The sequence below is a fragment of the Oncorhynchus mykiss genome, chromosome 8, assembly GCF_057628025.1.
Source record: "Oncorhynchus mykiss isolate SJ-2025 chromosome 8, ASM5762802v1, whole genome shotgun sequence".
Classification (NCBI taxonomy): Eukaryota; Metazoa; Chordata; class Actinopteri; order Salmoniformes; family Salmonidae; genus Oncorhynchus; species Oncorhynchus mykiss.
In genome coordinates, this window is record NC_143029.1 from 30,340,094 (window position 1) to 30,362,500 (window position 22,407).

General features: G+C 43.7%; 1 protein-coding gene across 30 annotated transcripts in view; it reads left to right on the top strand.

Annotated features, from left to right (window-relative positions):
- LOC110529758 (neurexin-3b) overlaps nucleotides 1-22,407 on the top strand; it is a 465,957-nt gene that overhangs the window by 385,674 nt on the left and 57,876 nt on the right. For all 30 annotated transcript variants that reach the window (XR_016497721.1, XR_016497720.1, XR_016497723.1 and 27 more), the window contains one exon: nucleotides 9,110-9,281. Coding sequence is in view for 21 of the 30 variants with exons in the window: in XM_090243127.1 (XP_090099253.1) it covers nucleotides 9,110-9,281 (172 nt within the window). In the remaining 9 variants the exon portion in view is untranslated. The remainder of the gene's footprint in view (nucleotides 1-9,109; nucleotides 9,282-22,407) is intronic.

Here is a 22,407-nt window from a genome sequence, read left to right on the forward strand (position 1 = left end):
ACTACATAAAGAGAGACACCCCAACACTACATAAAGAGAGACACCACAACACTATATAAAGCGAGACACCACAACACTACATAAAGAGAGACACCACAACACTACATAAAGAGAGACACCACAACACTACATAAAGAGAGACACCACAACACTACATAAAGAGAGACACCACAACACTACATAAAGAGCGACACCACAACACTACATAAAGAGAGACACCACAACACTACATAAAGAGAGACACCACAACACTACATAAAGAGAGACACCACAACACTACATAAAGAGAGACACCACAACACTACGTAAAGAGAGACCCCACAACACTACATAAAGAGAGACACCACAACACTACATAAAGAGAGATACCACAACACTACAAGAAGAGAGACACCACTACATAAAGAGAGACACCACAACACTACATAAAGAGAGACACCACAACACTACATAAAGCGAGACACCACAACACTACATAAAGAGAGACAACACTACATAAAGAGAGACACCACAACACTACATAAAGAGAGACATCACAACCCTACATAAAGAGAGACACCACAACACTACATAAAGAGAGACACCACAACACTACACAAAGAGAGACACCACAACACTACATAAAGAGAGACACCACAACACTACATAAGAGAGACACCACAACACTACATAAGAGAGACACCACAACACTACATAAAGAGAGACACCACAGCACTACATAAAGAGAGACACCACAACCCTACATAAATTGAGACACCACAACACTACATAAAGAGAGACACCACAACACTACATAAAGAGAGACACCACAACACTACATAAAGAGAGACACCACAACACTACATAAAGAGAGACCCCACAACACTACATAAAGAGAGACACCACAACACTACATAAAGAGAGATACCACAACACTACAAGAAGAGAGACACCACTACATAAAGAGAGACACCACAACACTACATAAAGAGAGACACCACAACACTACATAAAGCGAGACACCACAACACTACATAAAGAGAGACAACACTACATAAAGAGAGACACCACAACACTACATAAAGAGAGACATCACAACCCTACATAAAGAGAGACACCACAACACTACATAAAGAGAGACACCACAACACTACACAAAGAGAGACACCACAACACTACATAAAGAGAGACACCACAACACTACATAAGAGAGACACCACAACACTACATAAGAGAGACACCACAACACTACATAAAGAGAGACACCACAGCACTACATAAAGAGAGACACCACAACCCTACATAAATTGAGACACCACAACACTACATAAAGAGAGACACCACAACACTACATAAAGAGAGACACCACAACACTACATAAAGAGAGACACCACAACACTACATAAAGAGAGACACCACAACACTACATAAAGAGAGACATCACAACACTACATAAAGAGAGACACCACAACACTACATACAGAGAGACACCACAACACTACATAGAGAGACACCATAACACTACATAAAGAGAGACACCACAACACTACATAAAGAGAGACACCACAACACTACATAAAGAGAGACACCACAACACTACATAAAGAGAGACACCACAACACTACATAAGAAAGACACATTAACGCTTCATAAAGAGAGACACCACAACACTACATAAAGAGACATCACAACACTACATAAAGAGAGACACCACAACACTACATAAAGATAGACACCACAACACTACATAGAGAGACACCACAACACTACATAAAGAGAGACACCACAACACTACATAAAGAGAGACACCACAACACTACATAAAGAGAGACACCACAACACTACATGAAGAGACACACCACTACATAAAGAGAGACACCACAACACTACATAAAGAGAGACACCACAACACTACATAAAGAGAGACACCACAACACTACATAAAGAGAGACACCACAACACTACATAAAGAGAGACACCACAACACTACATAAAGAGAGACACCACAACACTACATAAAGAGAGACACCACAACACTACGTAAAGAGAGACCCCACAACACTACATAAAGAGAGACACCACAACACTACATAAAGAGAGACACCACAACACTACATGAAGAGAGACACCACTACATAAAGAGAGACACCACTACATAAAGAGAGACACCACAACACTACATAAAGAGAGACACCACAACACTACATAAAGAGAGACAACACTACATAAAGAGAGACACCACAACCCTACATAAAGAGAGACACCACAACACTACATAAAGAGAGACACCACAACACTACACAAAGAGAGACACCACAACACTACATAAAGAGAGACACCACAACACTACATACGAGAGACACCACAACACTGCATAAGAGAGACACCACAACACTACATAAAGAGAGACACCACAGCACTACATAAAGAGAGACACCACAACACTACATAAAGAGAGACACCACAACACTACATAAAGAGAGACACCACAACACTACATAAAGAGAGACACCACAACACTACATAAAGAGAGACACCACAACACTACATAAAGAGAGACATCACAACACTACATAAAGAGAGACACCACAACACTACATAAAGAGAGACACCACAACACTACATAGAGAGACACCATAACACTACATAAAGAGAGACACCACAACACTACATAAAGAGAGACACCACAACACTACATAAAGAGAGACACCACAACACTACATAAGAAAGACACATTAACACTTCATGAAGAGAGACACCACAACACTACATAAAGAGAGACCTAAGACAACAACATAGCATGACAGCAGCACATGACAACGCAGCATAGTAGCAACACCACATGACAACAACATGGTAGCAACACAACATGGCATCAGCACAACATGGTAACTGCACAAAACATGGTACAAACATTATTGTGCACAGTCAACAGCACAAAGTCAAGAAGGTAGAGACAACAATACATCACGCGAAGTAGCCACAACTGTCAGTAAGAGTGTCCGTGATTGAGTCTTCGATTGAAGAGATGGAGATAAAACTGTCCAGTTTGAGTGTTTGTTGCAGCTCGTTCCAGTCGCTAGCTGCAGCGAACTGAAAAGAGGAGCGACCCAGGGATGTGTGTGCTTTGGGGATCTTTAACAGAATGTGACTGACAGAACGGGTGTTGTATGTGGAGGATGAAGGCTGCAGTAGGTTTCTCAGGCAGGAAGTGAGGCCTAAGAGGGTTTTATAAATAAGCATCAATCAGTGGGTCTTGTGACGGGTATACAGAGATTACCAGTTTACAGAGGAGGATAGAGTGCAGTGATGTGTTAAGGAGCATTGGTGGCACATCTGATGGCTGAATGGTAAAGAACATCTAGCTGCTTGAGAGCACCCTTACCTGCCGATCTATAAATTACGTCTTGGTAATCTAGCATTGGTAGGACGGTCATCTGAATCAGGGTTAGTTTGCCAGCTGGGGTGAAAGAGGAGCGATTACGATAGAGAAAACCAAGTCTAGATTTAACTTTACCCTGCAGCTTTGATATCTGCTGAGAGAAGGACAGTGTACCATCTAACCATACTCCCAAGTACTTGTATGAGGTGACTACCTCAAGCTCGAAACCCTTAGAGGTAGTAATCACACTTTGTTTATTTGTAAATGCAAAATCCTGTCCAATATGTCTTCCATAGTGTGGGGGCTACAGTTGCAGGCCTATAGACATGCAACATCTGCTCTCGGCTTCAACAAAATGACCGTTCACCATCCTAGAGGATGGAGTCTATTGGAATAATACCCATCTTTGTATAGTGACTGTCTGGGCTGTGTTATGTCTATGGCCTGGAGAGTCCTGGATATATCGATGCTTTAGCAAAATGACCAATTCCCCATCTAGGGAATGTAGTCTATTGTATATCTGTCTGGCAGGGCTGTGATGTGAATGCTGTCTGTTTTACGGGCCTGGAGAGGGCTCCGAGAGGCCTGGAGAGTCAGGCTGCTGTGCTGCTCTGAGTGATTGGCTGCTTGGGGGTGCTCCTTGTGCTGAAGGCATTGATCGGAGGCCGGGTGAATTGGATTGTGGGTCTGATTACCAGTGTCAGTATGTGGAGGGACCACGTGGGACCGAGCACTTGGTGGCGGAGCAGAGCTCTTCATGTGCTGCTTTTCTCTGACCGTGACCGTGCCTTTATTTTATCAGTCTTACTTACCCGCACCTCCATCACTCACACACACACACTCTCACACACTGACACACACCACACCACCCTCCTCCCCCCGCCGATCTCCCGTGGCTTTGTGCTGCCAACGCTGTCTCGCATCTCCAAAATATAGAGTGTTAAAATGACCAATGGTTTAGTGGCAGGCAGGCAGTCGAACCTTGGAGGAGAGGACCAGTCAGTGCAGGGGGGTAGGAATTACAGTGTGTATATTATCTATGAGCAGAACAGCGTTTTAACACAGCACCACATATCAGTCTGAGGAGATAACAGTATAACAGTAACGTGTTGTGTTGTCGTCTGTGTTCTGTTGTGTTGTGACAGTTCAGGGAGATTGAAGCCTCTTGTCTCTGCTGTTTATTGCTGCAGTGTGATGGTATGGATTAGGGCTCAATGCAAGGTTATGCTTTGTTAGGCAGGATTGTGTGTGTATGTGTGATTCTCCTTCCACCTCATGTATTTATTTTCTAGTGCAGGAATATCGTGGTGGGGGGGGGGGGGGGGGGGGGGACCTATAGCCATCCCTTCCCTTCCTTAAGAGACAATGAAGGGCTGTCCCGCCCAGCGACTGACAGGCCAATAAAGAATGTAATTGGAAATGTCAATCACAGCGTTGCCGTGGCAGTGGAGGGAGGGCAGGCGGTCAGGTGGTTGGCCGCTGGACGGCGGTGTGTGTGTGTGTGTGCGGGGCTTTGAGCACCACTGAGAGCTGAATCCACCGTGACCTGGGACACCGTTGCACTGTGTCTGTTGTTATTGTTTACAGCGGTGGCGGTGATCTGTCGTTGTTTGTACGTATTTGTAAAGGGAGTAGCGTGTCTTTTGATGAGTGCTGAGCGAATAACCGAAATGTTGGTTATTTTTCATTTTTTGAAACAACTAATTGACCACGCCTACTTGCCCAGTCTGGTTCTCTTTTACGCCCGCTACATAAAAGAGACAGAAGAATGCCTGATGGGGAGGGATAGAGAGCAGTTGCTTAGCGAGGTATCTCTACCTGAAAATACATGGTGTAAGTGATTCATAGTTGGCATTCAGCAGTCATAAAAGTAGGCTTTATTTACTTTGAAGAACTACTAAAATAGTGATTTTGTCAGACAGCATAGGCAGCAGCATTACAAAGACTAGATGACATGTAATGTCTACAAAAATAATCAAATCCGAAACTGAACTTAAAAAGCACTAATCGCTCAGCACTGCATTTGACTTGGCATTGTGGGGGACGGTCTGCCAGTTGATTTGAAGGTCAGAGTAAATGGGGATGTACAGTATAGTGTTTTGCTTTCATCTACACATTTTCTCTTTTTGGGAAAGTTATTCCATTATTCAATATTCAGAAAACCATAGTGTTCTGTCAATGCACTGGAATGAAGTTGATGTTTAAACTTCAAGTTCAAAGCTTGGTTTGAACCGTGGCTTCAGTGATTAATAGAAGCTCTTACGATCAGATTGGGAGTTAACTGGCCATGCTGCAGAGTTCATGTTCATGTCTCCTCGAGGACGACCTGGCACTTTTAGGAGATGCATTTCCCATGTTTTACTCACTTCCTACTGCATTATCAGCTGAGATGGAAGATTGTTCAAGTAGAGAGCGAGAGAGAGCGAGAGAGATTGCGAGAGAGAGAGAGAGAGAGAGAGAGAGAGAGAGCGAGAGAGAGAGAGAGAGAGAGAGAGAGAGAGAGAAGTGTGCCTTTTTCTTTCATCACAGGACTGAGTGTATTTTAGCACGCAATGTTTGAGATTCTGTGTCAGACCAGTGGAGGCTGCTGAGGGGAGGACGGCTCATGATAATGTCTGGAACGGCGCGAATGGAATGGCGCTCCAACCATTACCACGAGCCCGTCCTCCCCAATTAAGGTGCCACCAACCTCCTGTGTGTCAGACTGTGTGAGACTATGGGTGCATGGACTAGAGATATACTAGGGGACTCTTGTGGTTTCGTAGACAACTCCTCCAAACATGAGAGAACATAATGTGCTATTTGGACAGTGTACTGGGTTGGCCTTGGTACTGAAATGCATACAGAGTAAAACAGCTACCTTTTTGTTAGCAAAGGGCGAGAGCCTCTCAAGGACCTTCAAGGCAGTCCTTTTGAAATACTTTGCATTTCAATGGAAGGGAAACTAACTAAGCCTGCGACCTTAATCAAGATGTTTCATCTCGAGTTTCGTCTCCTTTCAGAAAGTCAACACTTACATTTGGCTAGATGGTAGACTGTACACTGTCCTAAAATGGATGCTGACTTCCTCAGTGTTTTCACTGAATGTCAGGTATTGCCACTGTGGTATAGTGTTTTCAATTCAATTAAAAGGTGTTGGGTGTGGGTGTTTAGTGGTAGCAGGCAATAGCAAGGGGTTAACAACAATGTTAAGGGTTAGTTAATGATATGAAGTAGCAGTGGCCATTGTTAAGTAGAGAGCTATAACACACGCACGCACGCACAAACACACACACACTATCGTATATCCTGATTCACTATCTCTTATCTCTTCACTGATCCATTAACACATCGTGTCATCAGCCCGGTGGGTCAGTGCATCATGTACACACACATGCACCCACGCTCGCATGCACGCACTCACACACACACACACACACACACGGCTGTGTTGTGAGAAATGTCCCCTTGGCTCTGGGCCTTTAAAGCAGGTAATTACACAACCATTCCCAAAGGGGATTAGGACAAATGACATGGAAAACATTGTACCCTTACAACCCCACTCTTTCCCTTAGTATCTCTCTCTCGCTCCATCACTCTCTCTCTTCCTCTTTACCCCTCTCTCGATCTCTCTCTAACTCCATCTCTCAATCTTTTATCTCTCTCACTCTCTCTCGTGCTCTCTGTCTCTCTCTTTCTCTCGCCATCCTTGTCTCTCTTTAAAACATTTTCCATGTAACGCCTACGTTCCCATGCATACCCAAGCAGCTCCTATCAAACACGTTGGCAGGTTGTTTAAAATTAGCAAGTTGGCGAGAAAGTAAGTTGCGGTGAGAAACCAATGAGGTTGTTATTTGCCTCACTCTCTCTCTCTCTCTCTCTCTATAATGTGATCTCTCTCTCTCCCTCTCTCTATCCCCTCTCTCTCTCTCTCTCTCTCTCTATCTCCCTCTCTCTCTCTCTCTCTCTCTCTCTCCTCCTCTCTCTCTCTCTCTCTCTCTCTCTCTCTCCATCTCCTCTCTCTCCTCTCTCTCTCCTCTCTCTCCCTCTCTCTCCCTCTCTCTCCCTCTCTCTCTCTCCTCTCTCTCTCTCTCTCTCTCTCTCTCTCTCTCTCTCTCTCTCTCTCTCTCTCTCTCTCTCTCTCTCTCTCTCTCTCTCTCTCTCTCTCTCTCTCTCTCTCTCTCTCTCTCCTCTCTCTCTCTCTCTCTCTCTCTCTCTCTCTCCTCTCTCTCTTTCTCTCTCTCTCCCTCTCTCCCTCTCTCTCTCTCTCTCTCTCCCTCTCTCTCCTCTCTCTCTCTCTCTCTCTCTCTCTCTCTCTCTCTCTCTCTCTCTCTCTCTCTCTCTCTCTCTCTCTCTCTCTCTCTCTCTCTCTCTCTCTCTCTCTCTCTCTCTCTCTCTCTCTCCCTCTCTCTCTCTCTCTCTCCCTCTCTCTCTTCTCTCTCTCTCTCTCTCCTCTCTCTCTCTCTCTCTCTCTCTCTCTCTCTCTCTCTCTTCTCTCTCTCTCTCTCTCTCTCTCTCTCTCTCTCTCTCTCTCTCTCTCTCTCTCTCTCTCTCTCTCTCTCTCTCTCTCTCTCTCTCTCTCTCTCTCTCTCTCTCTCTCTCTCTCTCTCTCTCCCTCTCTCTCTCTCTCTCTCTCTCTCTCTCTCTCTCTCTCTCTCTCTCCCTCTCTCTCTCTCTATCCCACTCTTTGAGTGATATAACACCACTAACTTTGCCGTTAAATAAAACATATGTGCTGCTACATATGTGATGTGGGGAGGGAGAGGCATATGTCCTGGCGTTCGACAGAACATTACTCATCATTAAGTGACTGACCGTTCTGTTACAGCTAACTCTCAACAAATGAAAACAGTTTAATGAACTGTAAGGCTAGGTAGTACAGCTCCCAACTATATTGACTACCTTTGGGGTCTACACCCTTAGGAAAAAAGGTTCAACCTTCCGTAGAACCTAAAAGGCTTCTTCTGCTGTCCCCATGGAAGAACCCTTTTGGGTTCTAGGTAGAACCCTTTCCACAAAGAACCATTTTGTAACCCTTTTTGGGTTAGTGGTTGCATATTAGTGGTTATGAATATTGGAATGAGTGGCTTTGTTAGCCTGTCCGTACTAACACACAACCTACAGTAGAATACGTCCAATAGACGGCTCCAATGTGATTAGTATTAGCTCAGGAAGAGGATAGGGGGAGACCTGGGTTAACAAGGTAATGTCTAACTCTGTTGTTCAACTGTTTGGGTTACTGTTGTATAGTCCAGGCTATATAATGTTGGCCCAGCCTTATTGAATCAAACCCTGCAATCAGTTTACAGCTTCTGCAAACATCTTGATTCCTGGTCTTGGTATCACTGCATTACAAATGCAATGAAGATGATTTGATTGAAGCTCATCGTGGAATTGGTTCTAAGCCAGGAAATGAAGATGGTACTGTTCTGCAAATCTCTGCTATTCTATATATGGCATATCATATTGAATTGTTTTACCAATGGGAAAATATAAATGATCAACCTGAAGACTGCCTGTGGAAGGAAAGTGGTTGATACTGGTTATAAATGCCTGTTTTTTGTGTGTGTTTGCAATCAGACTACACTGATCTACAAGTCAACTTGCATCCCAAATATCTACTCACTATTATGTGATCAAGAGTAATGATTCTCCACCCTCTTCCTTAGACTGATCCTCTCAAACCTGCTGCTTGTTTCTCTTCCGGGTTGCCTGAAAGATGTTGATGTCTTTTAATACATTTCTGTTTCTTCTTCCCTTTTCTTTCAGACGGAAGGCAAGGTGGGCGTGACCTTCAACATTGGTACGTCAGACATCAGTGTGAAGGAGGTAACCATGACGATTAACGACGGGAAGTACCACCTGGTGCGCTTCACCAGGAATGGGGGCAACGCCACTCTGCAGGTGGACAACTGGCCAATCAACGAACACTTCCCCACAGGTACCCACCAATCACCATCTGGCGTCTGTTACACTCAATTTTGACCTAGGACCTCTAACCGTTGAACCTGTTGGCTTGTGTTGATGAGAAAGTCAGTCCCAATTCACTCACTACCCTTTCCTCTTGGCCCAATCCCTTTGATGTTTGAAGATCTGAAGGCCCTGAATAGGTTTAAGCTGTGTTGGTGGAGATTCCATATTGCTTATACCTTACAGATCTGCAAATATCACAGGGTTAGAGCCAATGAGAAGGGGGTAGGGAGTGAATTGGGAACAAGTGGTAGTGTGAAGGGTAGACCTCAGTTAGACCCACTGGACATCACCTGTTTACAAAGGCCAACTGACAAGGATGTTAAGTCAGAATAACAGCATGAGTATGCAGGCCAAGCAAGTCTCCCCCTCGGTGGGCCGATGGACACTTTACTATCCTGCCAAGCACTACAATTTACTGAAGTGTGAACAGATGTGAACTGTTTATTCGCTCTGCCCATTGCTCCAGTCTATTTCCCCAGTCTTACGGTTATGCACCACACACGCATGCACACCCACTCACACACCATGCACGCATACCAGTGGTGGTCGGTGAGGACGATTATTATTATTCATGAGCAGGGTCTTATTTATCTTACAGCATATTGGATGACTGTCATTCATATTCCTTTCACCTAGCTCAATCTAACATTGATCTGATATAGGGTGTAATCATTAGTTCAACCTTTGCAAACAAGAGTTTCTATTGGACAAATTTAGGTATGTTTATCCCCTTTTCGTTCAGGTTGCTTCCATTTAAGAAACTTTTTTAACAGAATCGGCGGAATGAATGCACCCCTGATCACACGCAAACACAGTTCACTTTCATAGCAGTCACATACAAATAGCATGATCCCTTTGATCATTGTATAATTACTCTCCTCCTCTCACCTTTTCCCTTTGCTTGTGGACTTCAGTGCACAACACACCAGCTGTCTGTGACCAGGCGAAAAAACCTTTTCAAGCCAAACCTTCATATCATAACCGCTAACCTCTACACGCAGCCTACATCATTGTCACCATATTAACATCATAATTAACATAGCTACTAGAACTATCGCATTAGTAAACCCACTAAACCTACAATAATGCAATATTAGTCAGCAGCAAGCAGTTTAGCAGTGATTATAAATGAATTAAACCAAAAACTTACCCTGACTTCAAAGAGTTCCAGTGTCAGATAGCCGTAGCCAACTAGCTAACATGGCATCTGTCTTTGTTTGAGCCAGGTGTTTGCGTAGGCTAAACTAGCTAGCGGCATTCTCTTGCTAAGTGAAAGTGATAAAATATGCTATGAAAGAAATATAGCTCTCTCTCTCTCCTTCATTTAAAAAAAATGTATTTGTTCAAAACTGCTCAACTATTCAACTATTGTCCTTCTCTCTCTTTGAGTAAACTACTCACCAAGGTTCTAGCTAGCTGTAGCTTGTGCTTTCATTAGTAGTTTCATTCTCTGATCTTTTGCTTGAGTAGACAACATGTCAGTTCATGCTGCAAGAGCTCTGATAGGTTGGAGGATGTCCTCTGGAAGTTGTCATAATTACTGTGTACATCAATGGAAGGGGATGAGAACCACGAGCCTCTTAGGTTTTGTATTGAAGTCAATGTACCCAGAGGATGACGGAAGCTAGCTGTCCTCCGGCTACACCATGGTGCTACCCTACGGAGTGCTGTTGAAGTTACTGTAGACCTTATTTGCAAAACAGTGGGTTTTAATCAATTATTTGGTGACGTGAATATATTAGGATAGTACTCCCCTTCCTCCTGAGGAGCCTCCACTGATGCTTACACACACAGACACACTCATACACCTCGGAATAAAGCACCTCTGAGCAATCAACCACAACCTCAATCAACCCTAATCATCCTCTGAATGTCCACTGACCACCACAGCCATGGCTCTTCACTGGGCATATGAACGAATGAAACCAACCTTCCAATCGAGCGCAGACACCTGGGCCATGAGTGAGAAAGTGGGCCGGCAGCCTTTTTGTCTTATGAGGGACATTAGCTGTGAGTGTTACATCTGGTTAGCTCATTGTAGGAGGGGAATAAAGTCAAGGTAGAAGGGGGTGGGCAGGAGGCGAATGAGGGAGGATGGAGAGGTGGGAGGGGAAAAATTGAGGTGGTGAGAGAGAGAGAGAGAGAGAGAGAGAGAGAGAGAGAGAGAGAGAGAGAGAGAGAGAGAGAGAAAAAAAAAATTCTGTCAGACCTGGACCCTGACGTTAAATCTCAGTAAGACACAAATAATGGTGTTCTAAAAAAGGTCCAGTTCCGAGGACCATGAATACAAATTCCATCTAGACACCATTGCCCTAGAGCACACGCAAAACTATTCATACAGTGCCTTGCGAAAGTATTCGGCCCCCTTGAACTTTTTCAACCTTTTGCCACATTTCAGGCTTCAAACATATAGATATAAAACTGTATTTTTTTGTGAAGAATCAACAACAAGTGGGACACAATCATGAATTGGAACGACATTTATTAGATATTTCAAACTTTTTTAACAAATCAAAAACTGAACTTTCAGTGCAGCAAACTCTCTCCAGAAGTTCAGTGAGGATCTCTGAATGATCCAATGTTGACCTAAATGACTAATGAGGATAAATACAATCCACCTGTGTGTAATCAAGTCTACGTATAAATGCACCTGCACTGTGATAGTCTCAGAGGTCCGTTAAAAGCGCAGAGAGCATCATGAAGAACAAGGAACACACCAGGCAGGTCCGAGATACTGTTGTGAAGAAGTTTAAAGCCGGATTTGGATACAAAAATATTTCCCAAGCTTTAAACATCCCAAGGAGCACTGTGCAAGCGATAATATTGAAATGGAAGGAGTATCAGACCACTGCAAATCTACCAAGACCTGGCCGTCCCTCTAAACTTTCAGCTCATACAAGGAGAAGACTGATCAGAGATGCAGCCAAGAGGCCCATGATCACTCTGGATGAACTGCAGAGATCTACAGCTGAGGTGGGAGACTCTGTCCATAGGACAACAATCAGTCGTATATTGCACAAATCTGGCCTTTATGGAAGAGTGGCAAGAAGAAAGCCATTTCTTAAAGATATCCATAAAAAGTGTTGTTTAAAGTTTGCCACAAGCCACCTGGGAGACACACCAAACATGTGGAAGAAGGTGCTCTGGTCAGATGAAACCAAAATGGAACTTTTTGGCAACAATGCAAAACGTTATGTTTGGCGTAAAAGCAACACAGCTGAACACACCATCCCCACTGTCAAACATGGTGGTGGCAGCATCATGGTTTGGGCCTGCTTTTCTTCAGCAGGGACAGGGAAGATGGTTAAAATTGATGGGAAGATGGATGGAGCCAAATACAGGACCATTCTGGAAGAAAACCTGATGGAGTCTGCAAAAGACCTGAGACTGGGACGGAGATTTGTCTTCCAACAAGACAATGATCCAAAACATAAAGCAAAATCTACAATGGAATGGTTCAAAAATAAGAATGGCCAAGTCAAAGTCCAGACCTGAATCCAATCGAGAATCTGTGGAAAGAACTGAAAACTGCTGTTCACAAATGCTCTCATCCAACCTCACTGAGCTCGAGCTGTTTTGCAAGGAGGAATGGGAAAAAATTTCAGTCTCTCGATTGGCAAAACTGATAGAGACATACCCCAAGCGACTTACAGCTGTAATCGCAGCAAAAGGTGGCGCTACAAAGTATTAACTTAAGGGGGTTGAATAATTTTGCACGCCCAATTTTTCAGTTTTTGATTTGTTAAAAAAGTTTGAAATATCCAATAAATGTTGTTCCACTTCATGATTGTGTCCCACTTGTTGTTGATTCTTCACAAAAAAATACAGTTTTATATCTTTATGTTTGAAGCCTGAAATGTGGCAAAAGGTCGCAAAGTTCAAGGGGGCCGAATACTTTCGCAAGGCACTGTACCTCGGCCTAAACATCAGCGCCACAGGTAACTTCCTTAAAGCTGTGAAAGATCTGAGAGACAAGAAGTGCCTTCTATGCCATCAAAAGGAAACTAACATTTGACACAACCATTTTTTTCTCCTTTATTTAACTAGGCAAGTCGATTGGAAGGTTGGTTTCATTCATACAGTGAAACGCCATGGCTGTGGTGGTCAGTGGACATTCAGAGGACGATTAGGAACAAATTCTTATTTTCAGTGACGGCCTAGGAACAGTGGGTTAACTGCCTTGTTCAGAATTAGGCTGATACCGACTAATTATCAAAATCCAGAAAAAGCCATTAAATTCTACAACCACGTAAAACGAAGCTATTCCCAAAACTTCCATAACAAAGCCATCACCTACAGAGAGATGAAGCTGGAGAAGAGCCCCCTAAGCAAGCTTGTCCTGGGGCTCTGTTCAGAAACACAAACAGACCCCACAGAGCCCAGGACAGCAACACAATTAGACCCAACCAAATCATGAGAAAACAAAAAGATAATTACTTGACACATTGGAAAGAATAAAAAATAAAAAATAGAGCATACTAGAATGCTATTTGGCCCAAAACAGAGAGTACACAGGCTGACCACAGTGACTGACCCAAAATGAAGGAAAGCTTTGACTATGTACAGACTCAGTGAGCATAGCCTTGCTATTGAGAAAGGCTGCCGTAGGCAGACATGGCTCTCAAGAGAAGACAGGCTATATGCACACTGCCCACAAAACGAGGTAGAAACTGAGCTGCACTTCCTAACCTCCTGCTAAATGTATAACCATATTAGAGAGACATATTTCACTCATATTACACTGACCCACAAAGAATTCGAAAACAAATCCCATTTTAATAAACTCCCATATCTACTGGGTGAAATACCACAGTGTGCCATCACAGCAGCGCAATTTGTGACCTTTTACCACAAGAAAAGGGCAACCAGTGTAGAACATTTACCATTGTAAATACAACCTATATTTATGTTTATTTATTTTCCCTTTCGTACTTCAACTATTTGCACATCATTACAACACTGTATATATCCATAATATGACATTTGAAATGTCTTTATTCTTTTGGAACTTTTGTAAGTGTAATGTTTGTCTGTTAATTTTTTATTGTTTATTTCACTTGCTTTGGCATTGTAAACATAAGTGTTACAAAGAATGAAAGAAAGAGAGAAAGAAAGAAAGAGAGAAAGAGAGAGAGAGGGAAAGAAAAGAGAGAGAGAGGGAAAGAAAAGAGAGAGAGAGAGAGAGGGAAAGAAAGAGAGAGAGAGTGAGAGAGAGAGAGAGGGAAAGAAGAGAGAGAGAGAGAGAGGGAAAGAAGTGAGAGAGAGAGAGAGAGAGAGAGAGAGCGAGAGAGAGAGAGAGAGAGAGAGAGAGGGGGAAAGAAGTGAGAGAGAGCGCAATAGGCGAATGAGGGGGGATGGAGCAGTAAGGAGGCAAGGTGTTCAGTCCTCTGTCACATCAGCCTTCAAAGTTATCTGCCTGTCTGCCTGCTGCCTGCCAGCCAGCCAGCCTAAGGAGAGCTGTGCTGCTGGGGAGATAGAGGATAGAGGTTCTGCCTCCCTGCCTCCCTGTATCTCTCTCTCCCAGGTCGAGGTGGAGGCTACACAGGCTGAATACAAATGAGGTCATCAAACACAGCCGGCTCCATTTGGTGGATCAGGCCGTCACCTCATTTGGAACCTGGGGCGTGCTGGCGGTACCTAGCTGAGGGAGGGAGAGAAGGGGAGAGAGAGAGAGAGAGAGAGAGAGAGAGGGAGAGAGAGAGGGAGAGGGAGAGAGGGAGAGAGGGAGGGAGGGAGGGAGAGAGAGAGAGAGAGAGAGAGAGAGAGAGAGAGAGAGAGGAATCCTCCACTGTGCTTCACACTCCATTCATTTGGGTCTGCTGCCCTCCCCTTTGATGTCTCTGTCCTGTCGTCTCCCTCCCAGGGCTGACCTAGGCCTGATTCTCTCCCCTTATTAGCCACCAGGTGTGTGAGAGCAACGGATCACTCCTCTCACTCAGGTTAGCTAAGCAGAAAAGGCCTTAGGACCCGGACCAAGGCTAGGGATTCTAAATGGCTGACGTACCTGAAGACAGGCAGGCCTTGAATGATGACATATCTAGTGGTTTATTTGAAACAGCTTCCCCAAAGGTTTATTAGACATTTTTATTAGACCTCTTCATTAAATCTCTTTCTCATCTCTGGCGAATTTTGAATGCGTTCATCATTTTGGATGTATAAAATATGCATTCAAGACAACTGAATTTTTTAACATTTCTTATCTGATTGCCGATTAATAAAGATCTGACTTTCCTTCAGAAACTTAAAATAAACCCAGGTACCTCTCTACAGGGAACCAAAGCGGAGAGTGTCACAATACAAAAAGGCCTAGTGGTCAGAACAGAGCAAGCTAATTTAGAGTTGTCCCAAGTCTCCTCAACCCTGTAAAATACATGCCCAGTGGCATGCTAGCTGATAGCGACCTCCCATCATTGAAATAAGATTACTTCAGAACCCCAGAGAGCTCAGGGGACCATCATCCTCTTGTCTTGTCTGCCCATTTGTTTGTCGGGGTCAATGAAAGTGCAGTTGAGTTAACCTTTTTCAGTGCTTTCTCTCTCTCTCTTCCCTTCTTTCTTTCTTTCTTTCTTTCCCTCCTTCTTTCTTTCTTTCTTTCCCTCCTTCTTCTTCTTCTTCCCTCCTTCTTTCTTCTTTCTTTCCCTCCTTCTTCCTTTCTTTCTTTCTTTCTTTCCTCTTCCTACCTTCTTTCTTTCTTTCTTTCCCTCCCTCCTTCTTTCTTTCTTTCTTTCCCTCCTTCTTTCTTTCTTTCTTTCTTTCACTCCATCTTTCTTTCTTTCTTTCCCTCCTTCTTTCTTTCTTTCCCTCCTTCTTTCTTTCTTTCTTTCTTTCTTTCCCTCCTTCTTTCTTTCTTTCTTTCCCTCCCTCCTTCTTTCTTTCTTTCTTTCTTTCTTTCCCTCCCTCATTCTTTCTTTCTTTCTTTCCCTCCTTCTTTCTTTCTTTCTTTCTTTCTTTCCCTCCCTCCTTCTTTATTTCTTTCTTTTTTTCTTTCGTTCTTTCTTTCCTCCTTCTTTCTTTCTTTCTTTCTTTCTTTCTTTCTTTCTTTCTTTCTTTCCCTCCCTCCTTCTTTCTTTATTCCCTCCTTCTTTCTTTCTTTCTTTCTTTCTTTCTTTCTTTCCATCTCTCCTTCTTTCTTTCTTTCTTTCTTTCCCTCCCTCCTTCTTTCTTTATTTCCCTCCTTCTTTCTTTCTTTCTTTTCCCTCCTTCTTTCTTTCTTTCTTTCCTCATTCTTTCTTTCTTTCTTTCCCTCCTTCTTTCTTTCTTTCTTTCTTTCTTTCTTTCTTTCCCTCCTTCTTTCTTTCTTTCTTTCTTTCTTTTCCTCCCTCCTTCTTTCTTTCTTTCTTTCTTTCCCTCCTTCTTTCTTTCTTTCTTTCCCTCCTTCTTTCTTTCTTTCTTTCTTTCTTTCCCTCCTTCTTTCTTTCTTTCCTTATTTCTTTCTTTCTTTCTTTCCCTCCCTCCTTCTTTCTTTCTTTCCCTCCTTCTTTCTTTCTTTCTTTCTTTCCCTCCTTCTTTCTTTCTTTATTTCCCTCCTTCTTTCTTTCTTTCCCTCCTTCTTTCTTTCTTTCTTTCTTTCTTTCCCTCCTTCTTTCTTTCTTTCTTTCTTTCTTCCTTTCCCTCCTTCTTTCTTTCTTTCTTTCTTTCCCTCCTTCTTTCTTTCTTTCTTTCCTTCTTTCTTTCTTTCTTTCTTTCCCTCCCCCCTTTCTTTCTTTCCCTCCTTCTTTCTTTCTTTCCCTCCTTCTTTCTTTCTTTCTTTCCCTCCTTCTTTCTTTCTTTCTTTCTTTCCCTCCCTCCTTCTTTCTTTCTTTCTTTCTTTCCCTCCCTCATTCTTTCTTTCTTTCTTTCCCTCCTTCTTTCTTTCTTTCTTTCTTTCCCTCCCTCCTTCTTTCTTTCTTTCTTTTTTTCTTTCTTTCTTTCTTTCCCTCCTTCTTTCTTTCTTTCTTTCTTTCCCTCCCTCCTTCTTTCTTTATTTCCCTCCTTCTTTCTTTCTTTCTTTCTTTCTTTCCATCTCTCCTTCTTTCTTTCTTTCTTTCTTTCTTTCTTTCCCTCTCTCCTTCTTTCTTTCTTTCTTTCTTTCCCTCCTTCTTTCTTTCTTTCTTTCCCTCATTCTTTCTTTCTTTCTTTCTTTCCCTCCTTCTTTCTTTCTTTCTTTCTTTCTTTCCCTCCTTCTTTCTTTCTTTCTTTCCCTCCCTCCTTCTTTCTTTCTTTCTTTCTTTCTTTCCCTCCTTCTGTCTTTCTTTCTTTCCCTCCTTCTTTCTTTCTTTCTTTCTTTCCCTCCTTCTTTCTTTCTTTCCTTCTTTCTTTCTTTCTTTCTTTCTTTCTTTCCCTCCCTCCTTCTTTCTTTCTTTCCCTCCTTCTTTCTTTCTTTCTTTCTTTCTTTCCCTCCTTCTTTCTTTCTTTCTTTCCCTCCTTCTTTCTTTCTTTCCCTCCTTCTTTCTTTCTTTCTTTCTTTCTTTCTTTCTTTCCCTCCTTCTTTCTTTCTTTCTTTCTTTCTTTCTTCCTTTCCCTCCTTCTTTCTTTCTTTCTTTCTTTCTTTCCCTCCTTCTTTCTTTCTTTCTTTCCTTCTTTCTTTCTTTCTTTCTTTCCCTCCCTCCTTTCTTTCTTTCCCTCCTTCTTTCTTTCTTTCTTTCCCTCCTTCTTTCTTTCCTCTCTTTCTTTCCTACCACCAGAGGCAAGGATGCGTTCAATTCTACCAATCCGTGTTCCACACCAACACAGTGAATTAAATGTTGTGTGATGCAGAGACTGCACCTTTATCTATCTTGCCTCGCACGTTTTATCAAATGGGACAGAGTTTTTGGCGTTTTCGTGCAGAATTCGGCTTTAGTAACTTGCACGTTGAGGACTTGTACTTGTAGAACAAGTGTCCTCTCTTGTCCTCTCTTTGTTTTCCTTCCCAGTACCTCTTAATGACATCTGACCCAATAGACCCGTATAACAGGCACAGCATTATCAATACCAGCTGCAGTTTGTAGCAGTGTTCTCTCACCCTTCCTAAAGAGCTAGTTCCCATGCAGTCAATGCCTTTGATCAAGGCTAACCAGAAAAGTTGTTAAATGCTTGATTAAATACTTTTTATGTTTGAACATAGTTACAAAACAGAGACTTTTCTAATTTAATCTATGAATTCTTCCAAGTGATAGAATCAAGTTATTTTCTATTCAGTGTGCATTCCTTTGTCCAGGTAAGAGATCGAATATGTGGTTATGTATTTTCCTTCTCCCGCTTGTAATTTGCAGGACACTCGGTGATAGTAATTCAACAATGATTGATTTTTTTTGCCCCCTCACTTGTAAAGGCATTGTCATTTCTCGAGTAATTACAGGTTAGGGTGCACCCTTATCGACTGCCTCCCTCGTACTCCGAATGCATAACGGTGAAAGCCTGTGTGTGTGTGTGTGTGTGTGTGTGTGTGTGTGTGTGTGTGTGTGTGTGTGTGTGTGTGTGTTTGAAAGGCTCTAGCTAGCTGCTTCTGGCTCTTGCTGCCCGTTCAATAAACAGTTACCAGATCTATGTCCATGGCTGATGGTGAATAGGGAGTAGAAGATGTGTCTGTGATTTGACTAGTCAGTCAATGTACCTTACAGAGAACCCTAGGGCGTGGAAATTAGATGTCTGAGCACCAACCTGTATTTGCGGTAGACGGCCAAAAGGCACACGTGACAGAACCAAAGGCTTTGAGACAGAGCCGTTGACTAGGAAGCTGGCGTGATTGTACATGGCACTAAACGTACAGTTCAACTGTTTACAGTACACGTTTACCACAATGATGATACACTGCTACACGTATGAAGAAATAAACATCACAACCTATTGGTGTCCCTTGATATCCTGAAAAGCCATTTATGTTTACACCCCCTCTGCCTTCGTGTACTTTTTCTAGGAGGTTAGAGACAGACAGAATAAAAACGAGAGAGAGAGAGAGAGAGAGAGAGAGAGAGAGAGAGAGAGAGAGAGAGAGAGAGATGCATGTTGTTCTCTCCAGGCCCAGGCATCCGTACTGCAACGTGTCCCCACTCAGCAAAACATCTCGCTCTGTTTCTCTCTCTTTCTCAATCTGTTTCTTTCTCTGTCATCTCTCTTTGTCTACCTCCTCTCTCTCTTTCTCTGTCTGTCATTTACAGCTTCTCTGTATCCTTCTCTCTCCCTCTGCCTCTCCCTCCCTCTTTCTCTCTCTGCCTCTCCCTCCCTTTTTCTCTCTCTGCCTCTCGCTCCCTCCCTCTTTCTCTCTCTGCCTCTCTCTCCCTCTGCCTCTCCCTCCCTCTTTCTCTCTCTGCCTCTCCCTCCCTCTTTCTCTCTCTGCCTCTCTCTCCCTCTGCCTCTCCCTCCCTCTTTCTCTCTCTGCCTCTCCCTCCCTCTTTCTCTCTCTGCCTCTCTCTCTCTCTCCATTTGTCTATGATTCCTTTTCTGTCTGTGTTTCTCTTCACCCCTCTAGTTCCTCATCTAAAATGTCTATTTTATCCAATGTAATACTGAGACAATACGAACACTGGGCTTGTTTTCAATAGGCTGGTCCAATGCATTATGTAATTATTTGAATCAGTTTATACTTTGATTTTGTACAACATGACCTTTCTGCATGAGTTTGTGTCTTGGAATCAGGGAGTTACTGGACCGAGCCGGGCGGAAATCATGCGTGTAGATTGATTATGGCCCAGGTTTAGACGAGCAGCGCTTTGGTTGAGTGACGGTTGGCCTCTGTGGCCTTCTTGTGCTTGGGGGAGAGATGGAGGGAGAGATGGAGGGAGAGATGCTGGGATAGATGGAGGGCGAGTTTGAATTGTGTGTTTGGAGAGGGGCGGGAGGGAAGGAGGATTGCCATAGCGAAGAGACAGCCAGCAGACAGTAAACAAACACACACACATATACATTCACACTCAAGTCTTTACAAAAACGAAAACACCATTAACCCGTCGTAATGATATCATGACTAGCCTTGACCTCCAGACCACTGAGTGTCTTTCAGCAGAAACATTTTAATTTCACTAGTTGCTTTAGTCTCTCTCTCTCTATCTCAGTATGAGACCGGCCGCCAAACGATGCCTTAGTAAGAGAGTTAAACACTCATGTAACCTACTGGCCGAACATGATTACCTCCATCTCAGACACAATCTCTCGCTCTCCTATACGCCTACGAGCTGCTTTTCTCTCTATCCAAAGGGCCGTACCGGAGAGAGAGAGAGCGAGAGAAAGATAAGCAGCCTGCCTTGCTCTCTGCTGCCTCAGCCTCTGGTCTAGCTCATCCTTTGAATGCTGTAGAAACCTCCGGGCAATGGGATAAATGATGAATGCTCTACTGTCTCTTTGTCTGTCTGAGAGGAGAGGAGGAGACCGAGAAAATAGAAGAGCAGCCTGAGATGAAGGGGGAGAGAGGAGGAAAGAGATACAGACAGAGAGGGATGGACTGGGGAGGGAGAGGGGGAGGGGGGAGAGAGGGAGTGGAGGATGAAAAAGAGTGAGAGAGAGAGAGAGAGTGAGAGAGAGAGAGAGAGAGAGAGAGAGAGAGAGAAAAGGAAAGAGGGAGTGCTCCGGAAATAGATGCAGGGGACTGATACAACAGAGGACAGTGAGGTGAGGTTTGGCAGACAGGCAGAAGCAGGGGGCAGACAGGAAGAGAGGTCGGCTGGTGGGTGCAGCAGTAGGATGGATATAACCTAAAGGGTGAAAATAATATGTTTTGGACAGGATGGATAACGAGGAAGGGTATCCAATCTATTCTTACTGAGATGGAGTGTTGCTTAGGAGGTTGATCTTAATACGCCTTCGGCGTTGAGCGACAGACTCCTGCCAGGTTTCCCTGGTGAGCCTAGAGCCTACCGACAGTCACCGTGCCAACCGTGTGTTCTGACTGAAACACTGCCATCAGAAGGGAAAAATGCAGATATAATTTGGGCTGCAGGTGAAGAATTGGAAACACGGTTACACACACACACTCACAAACACACACACACACACACACAAACACACACCACCCTTTCAAATGAAAAGGGGGTACCAGATGTGGTTTTGATGTCTCACTTCCATGGTTGTTAAGGGAAGGGTACAGGGTCAGACATTCACTAAGTTGCAGCTTGTTCAACTGCAGTGTCGCAAACTGATCCAAGGTAAATGTTTTCAATCGATTCCAAAGCTGTCAGACTCACTGACATCCTCATAGGTGCCCCAGTCAAAAGAAGAAGTTCAACTTGGGTTGAAAACAATTCACAGTTATGTATGATTCCTATTGACACAAGGTCACTGCTAGAGTCCCCTTTAATGGTTTGAAAGCTACTCTACACCTCGCTAGCCAAGGAGGTCTTGCAAAGTTGTATTAGTTCAATTGAACTCCAAGCAGACAGACTCATTGGTGCCTCGGTCAAAAGGAATGGTAATCTTGGGTTGGAAACATTGTAATGTAATCATTCTCCAGTCATGCAAGGTCACTGCTAGAATCACATTTAACGATTGCCTCTTACTCTACGCCTAAGAAAGCCATAAAGTTAGAAAAACTAAGTTGTCTCGTTCTGGATTGAAAGGTCACACTGGAATCACCTTTAACAATGTTAAAGCTACACCCACACTAAGAACTACCTTCGTCATGAAAGGTGTTTCTACTTTCATATTAGTTGCAGCCAGATTCTCAACACAGTAATCCGTGTGAGAGCCTCTCAGCAAACAGAAATAAACACGCCCACACAGAGGGAGGAGAGAGAGAGAGGGAGGAAGAGAGAGAAGATGTGAGAGAGAGAGGGGATAGAGGGTGAGAGAGGGGCGAGAGAGGGAGAGAGGTGGTATAGTCGTTATTGAGGGTGCTACCTTCAGTTTGCACCTGGGGCCATTCTCTTACTCCTCAAACAGTCGACAGGGTGCCTGTCTCTGGCTGCTGCCTTTCAGACTCAGTCTCCAGACCCTGTCTGGATCAAAGGCACTAAGAACCCTGCTAGGTGCTTATTAACACCAGATAAGGCTCGCTACACTGCATCCCTGCAGTCTTTACTTCCTTCCCCTCATATCCTCCTCCCATCCCTCCCCTCCTCCTCTCCCCTCCTCCCCTCTCCTCCTCTCCTCCTTCTCCCTCTACTTTATACCCCCTCTCCTCCTCTCCACCCCCTCCTCCTCTA